General features: G+C 46.1%; 1 protein-coding gene across 1 annotated transcript; it reads left to right on the top strand.

The window, feature by feature from the left end:
• The first annotated feature begins 861 nt into the window (after positions 1–861).
• Positions 862–4,273, top strand: LOC133892509 (tubulin alpha-3 chain-like). The gene is made up of 5 exons (XM_062333335.1): positions 862–1,136; positions 1,944–2,158; positions 2,256–2,455; positions 3,142–3,650; positions 3,759–4,273. The coding sequence occupies exons 1-5, from the start codon at positions 1,024–1,026 to the stop codon at positions 4,072–4,074; spliced, it is 1,353 nt and encodes a 450-aa protein (XP_062189319.1). The 5' UTR covers positions 862–1,023; the 3' UTR covers positions 4,075–4,273.
• Positions 4,274–6,000: the final 1,727 nt, after the last annotated feature.

The following is a 6,000-nucleotide window of genomic DNA, read 5'->3' as shown; positions in this document are numbered from 1 at the left end:
CAAAAAAAACTAGAGACAATTTTAAGACCTTTTGTGAATTTTTTTTTTAAAAATAATATCCTTTGCATCATATTCATGGAGAGGAAGTTTTTTAAAAAAGAAAAATGTGCAGCTCATTTATTAATTCGAGTTAAATGCATAGTTAATTTTTTACTAATCCAAAAATCATGAAACTAATTTTTTTAGTCTTTTTACATGATCCTCTATCTTCTAAATATACATGAAATCTTGAAATAGTTATTGTAACGTGCAGGATTAAGTAATGTGTTGCAGATAGATTAATTCATAATTAATCCATAACACCGCCAAAGTTAGTCAAACCACTTTTATTAGTTTACTTAAATAATTATTTGTGTAGGAAAAATAATGGTAGATATGACAAAGTTAAAATAACATGAGTTAATAAATGAGCTGCATATTTTTTTTAAAACTTTCCCTCACGAAATATGATGCAAAGGATATTATTTTTTTTTTAAAAAAATTCACGGACGGTCTTAGAATTGTCTCTAGTATTTTTAGATTTTTTTTTTTTAAATTTTGGGGGTTTCTTTAATAAAGTTAAACTTTTAGAGGGAAAATCAAAATCTAAGTGATTTTTGAAGGATTTTTGTATTTTTCCCTTTTTTAACAAATCTATTTATTTAGAATTTTGATTTCTGAACTTCTAACAGAAAGTGAAACCAAAAGCAACAGACCCGTAGGGTCGGATCGATTTCGGCAATGGTGACGGACGCGAGGGGCCACGCAGCTGGCGGCTCACGTGAACAACGCCCACGAAGAAGCTCCGGGCTCCGGCTCGCGTAAAAGCAACGGCTCCCTACCGCGCCCAGAAATTTCAGAAAAACCACCCCGCCCGGTTCACCCCGAGCCCCTCCCTCCCGCTCCGCCCCTCCTCTTTCTCTCTCCTCCGCCCCCTTTTATCTCCCGATCTCTCACATTTTGGAGAGAAGAGAGAGAGAGAGAGAGGCCGTTCTCTAGCCCAAGGAAAGAAACCGCGAGAAGGGAAGAAGGGCGGAGAGCAAGATGAGAGAGATCATCAGCATCCACATCGGCCAGGCCGGGATCCAAGTTGGCAACTCCTGCTGGGAGCTCTACTGCCTCGAGCACGGCATCGAGCCCGATGGCACCATGTCCAGGTGACGACCCCTCTCGATCCGCGAATGCGTTCCGTGCGTCCGCCGGGCCATCTACGGAGCCGACCTCAGTCGCCTCGAGATCCTAGCGCGCTCGTTGCATTTCCTTGTTCTTTCCTTAATTCCGCGAAATCTTTGCTTCGGAGGAGGGAACGATGGGGATGGGACGTCCGTGGCAGTTCCGTAATTTTGGTTGGTTTTTGTTCCTTTCCTTTGTACTTCGCGCTTGGTCTTTGTGATAGGGGTTTTGGGTGGGATTTGTTGTGTCTGGTACATTTCTTTGCCGGTTGTTGAGAGATGGCAAGAACCGGACGAGATCGACGTTTCCTAATTAAGACTTTGCCCTAGGTCTACATTTCTTCCGTTTCTGCGAATTAGGCAGGCGCTTCAGAGGGATGCGTTTGGTTTCTTGTGTAGACGAGCACATATTTATGCATGTACTGGGAGACAAATGGGGTTTCCAGCTCTGCAAGATTCAAGATCTGAAGAACTGAATCTGTGGGGATGCATAATAAATATTGTAACTGGGGAGCCCTGATGAGTGTCAGACCATGGATCTCCCTGGATTTAAGAGTTCTCTTTTCCTGGTTCGTTGTTAAAAGTGGCAGGCTCCTCTATATTTGTTTGTTTGGTGTGTAATCTTGTAGAACCATAAACAATCGTGCTAATGCTACTCTACCTGAGAATAGAAAATCTTGGTTGGGATCCTGAGGAGGCAGGTTTCGTAGGCTGTAAACTTACCTTTTACAGCATGTACCAATGTCCTTCCTAACCAATTCTTAACACTGAATTTTTGATTCCATGATGCAGTGACACCTCGGTGGGCGTCGCACATGACGCGTTCAACACGTTCTTCAGTGAGACCGGTTCAGGCAAGCATGTGCCGAGGGCCATCTTCGTTGATCTTGAGCCCACAGTCATCGATGAGGTGCGGACCGGCTCGTACCGCCAGCTCTTCCACCCAGAGCAGCTCATCTCCGGGAAGGAGGATGCAGCTAACAACTTTGCTCGTGGTCACTACACTGGTAATTTAGCTTCTGTCTCGATGAATGGCTTGAGAGTGACTCTTATCCTATTGCAGCTGTGGATATGTTTGATTCTGATTATGTTTGTGAAATGCAGTTGGAAAGGAGATTGTAGATCTATGCCTGGACCGTGTGCGCAAGCTGGCAGACAATTGCACTGGGCTGCAGGGATTCTTGGTGTTCAATGCTGTTGGTGGTGGAACTGGCTCTGGACTCGGTTCACTGCTGTTGGAGCGTCTCTCAGTGGATTACGGCAAGAAGTCTAAGCTTGGTTTCACCATTTATCCTTCCCCACAGGTATGGCCTATCCTATAATCTTATCTTACCAACACAGTATCTGTGGTTTCAGAAAAATTCTATGTATAGTTTAAGCCAGTCTATGTCAGTCTTCTTTCCAAGAGGAGGTTGGCTGAAAGTATATAAGAAATGGAAAAGAAAATGCATGAAGTAGGTCTTGAATCTTTTTTTGGACAATTTATATGGATATCCCCACAGTAGAATTGCTAAGGCTTATATACAATAAATTAATTTGAGAGCCCTGATAAAATATGGATCATGTAACTTGGCACCGCTCTTCTTGCTCTTCTAACTTGCACAGGTAGATACTGATTATTTGATCAGCCTAGCATTATTTAAATCATGTGTGGACTAAGCAAACAACTGTTCTGGTTCGTGGGGATCTTCCTGTATATGGTTAAGACCATGATTAGAGTACAAATGTTATTTTCTTAGCAGATTTTTTTGAACTTTCACAGACTATTGGTCTTCTTTATGAGTGCCTGTAAATCATGCACTGCACACGAGCCAACATTATCCTATAGTACTTTACCCTCCTGTCCATTTGATGTGGGCCATCCAGCTTGTCCTATAGGTTATCTGCATCTTAGCTGTTGTGGGGACAGCGTGGGTAGAGATGTTGTTCTATGATTTTCGATCTGGTCCATCGTTACCTTTTCATCTAATAAGGCCACTCTGGATCGCAGGTGTCAACAGCTGTTGTAGAGCCATACAACAGTGTCCTCTCAACACACTCCTTGCTCGAGCACACAGATGTTGCAGTCCTCCTGGACAACGAGGCTATCTATGACATATGCCGGAGGTCCCTTGACATTGAAAGGCCAACCTACACCAATTTGAACAGGCTGATCTCACAGATCATATCTTCACTTACTACCTCCCTGAGATTTGATGGTGCTATCAATGTGGATGTTACCGAGTTCCAGACCAACCTTGTGCCATACCCACGCATCCATTTCATGCTTTCATCATATGCCCCTGTAATTTCTGCCGAGAAGGCTTACCACGAGCAGCTTTCTGTGCCTGAAATCACCAATGCTGTCTTTGAGCCCTCAAGCATGATGGCCAAGTGTGACCCAAGGCATGGAAAATACATGGCTTGCTGCTTGATGTACCGTGGTGATGTTGTTCCCAAGGATGTCAATGCTGCAGTTGCAACCATCAAGACCAAGAGAACTGTCCAGTTTGTTGACTGGTAAGCTTCCTTCATCACAATTATAGTTTCACTTATTTTATGCTATCACAAGCACCTATCCACTTGATTTGCAGTGCTAACTAACCGATTTATACTGCTGCCACACAGGTGCCCTACTGGATTCAAGTGTGGCATCAACTACCAGCCACCCTCCGTTGTCCCTGGAGGTGACCTGGCAAAGGTCCAGCGTGCCGTGTGCATGATCAGCAACAACACTGCTGTCGCTGAGGTATTCTCACGCATCGACCACAAGTTCGACTTGATGTACGCCAAGCGTGCATTCGTGCACTGGTACGTTGGGGAGGGTATGGAAGAAGGTGAATTCTCAGAAGCCCGTGAGGACCTGGCTGCTCTCGAGAAGGACTACGAAGAGGTTGGCGCAGAGGGCGCGGACGACGAGGGTGACGAGGGAGAAGATTACTGAGTAGCTGGTTAATAAGTAGTTTGCAGGTTAATGGTTGGCTTGTTCACTATACTCTATACGGTTCCATTCCATTGCATACTGCTGCTGTTTGTGTTTACATTTTGTATTTTGTGATGAATTGTTCGTAGCCCCGGTTGGCCATGATTGTTCATATCGTCCCTGTTTTGGTTTGCAATGCTATTTGTCGAAGTTCGGTGTATACGCCTTCCTGGGCTGAATCCTGAATTGCAAGTATTCTATGCTCTGCACGGTACATGTCTACTGCCTTTGTATCTGGAACATGAAAAAAAAAACTTAGTAAAACTTGGCATCACAGCATCATGTTGTTTGTAGGTTCGATAGTTGATACAGAAGACTGTCAACCATCAGTGAATTACGGCATATTGTTTCTACTAGGTTTGATGCTAAGATCACTGACCATCAATCGCCATTGTATTTGTGCTGTAATAATCTGAGCAACATTACCATGTGCACAGGGTATGTTGGCATGTGGAGCTCGTCATGCTCGTTTGGCACCTACGGCACCGTTGGCTGCACTGATTCCCCTTGTTCGTCCAGATGTGTGATGGTGCCGCCTTGTTAAAGGGTTAGGTGTGACAACTTGGAAGTATTTTGATCTGTGCACAAGAACCCGGCGACCTGACGCCAGTGGATGTGCGTTGGTTGCTAGGTGGCATAGTGACGCTTGAACTTGGTTGTTTCGTTTACAGTTTTAGAACTCGGGCTGGTCCCGGTTTCAAGCGTGTAACTGGTACCAATTTCTCATGTATTTAGTTTATGGCTGGTAAAAGTTTCGCCTCGGCGGCGGTCCAGACAGTGCTACCAAGTTACCACTTACCACTTGAACCAAAGCTGCTGTTCAGTTCATCTGAAAGATAAATTCACGAGAAGATGAGCCCGCGGTGGCCCCGCTGCCCGTGTCTGCCCACAACCAAGAATTCGGAGATCATACTTTCGCGGACATCCTGCACCCACCATGAAATGAATTCAGGCACGTTGGAGTACGACTGTCTTGAGTCAGTAGAGATGTTCCGCCGCTCCAGCACCTGACACGATTTATTTTGGCGGTGTCCCGTGCACGTCCGGCTGCGACGCTCTTCTTTCACCGCTCTGCCACCTACAGGCTACAGCGAGCTAGGCCGTCGAGCTCGCCTCTCTTGAGCCGTTTTTTTTTACGCCTCTTTACTAGACAGAACTATAGTATCTGTCTATGTTCATATACACTCCTAATACAACGTATACATACCCACTCACATTCTACACACATACCTAGAATATCACGTCCTTAAAAAGAACGAAACTCTGTAGGTAATACACTCCTAACACAACTCACGCACACCTACTTACATCACACACACATTTAGTCTTATAACTATAGGTAGTTTAGAATATCGAGTTCTTAGAGAGATCGATAGAACGAATTGAGACTCTGTAGGTGACGAACATATCACAATTCCCTTATAGTTCTACACGCAAGAGGTAACAATTTTATTTTTACGGGTAAGCCCCGGTGAGACACGGCGCGGGCTACCAGCCCGTTCTCCTCTCTTGAGGCGTTTGAGGCGTCGAGGGCCTGTGGCATCGTGCCAGCCCGGCTGCCAACCTGGTCCCCGCGCTGTAGTCCTGTACCGAACTGCCGATTCGATTCGCTTCCGCTTCCGCGGCCGCCGAGCGTGCCAACCGTTGGGCCCGTCGCGAATTTTTCCGCGCGAGACATCGGTGAAACTCCTCGAACACGGGTGCGTTTCGTGGCCTCATCGCGTGGCGTGGCGCGGCACGCCCGCCGCGCGCGATCCTGGCGGCGCCGGAGCGGCTGGGTACGAGTTTTTCAGGCGCCATGATCGGGAAATGGACCACCTCAGCGAGCAGGAGCAGCAGCAGGAAAAGACTCAAGAGCGATTGGGCCGTGCTGCGCGACTCGGCCGA

The sequence above is a fragment of the Phragmites australis genome, chromosome 15 (assembly GCF_958298935.1).
Source record: "Phragmites australis chromosome 15, lpPhrAust1.1, whole genome shotgun sequence".
NCBI classification, from domain to species: Eukaryota; Viridiplantae; Streptophyta; class Magnoliopsida; order Poales; family Poaceae; genus Phragmites; species Phragmites australis.
Note: the sequence above shows the minus strand (reverse complement) of the source record. Positions and strands in the feature narration are given on the sequence as shown.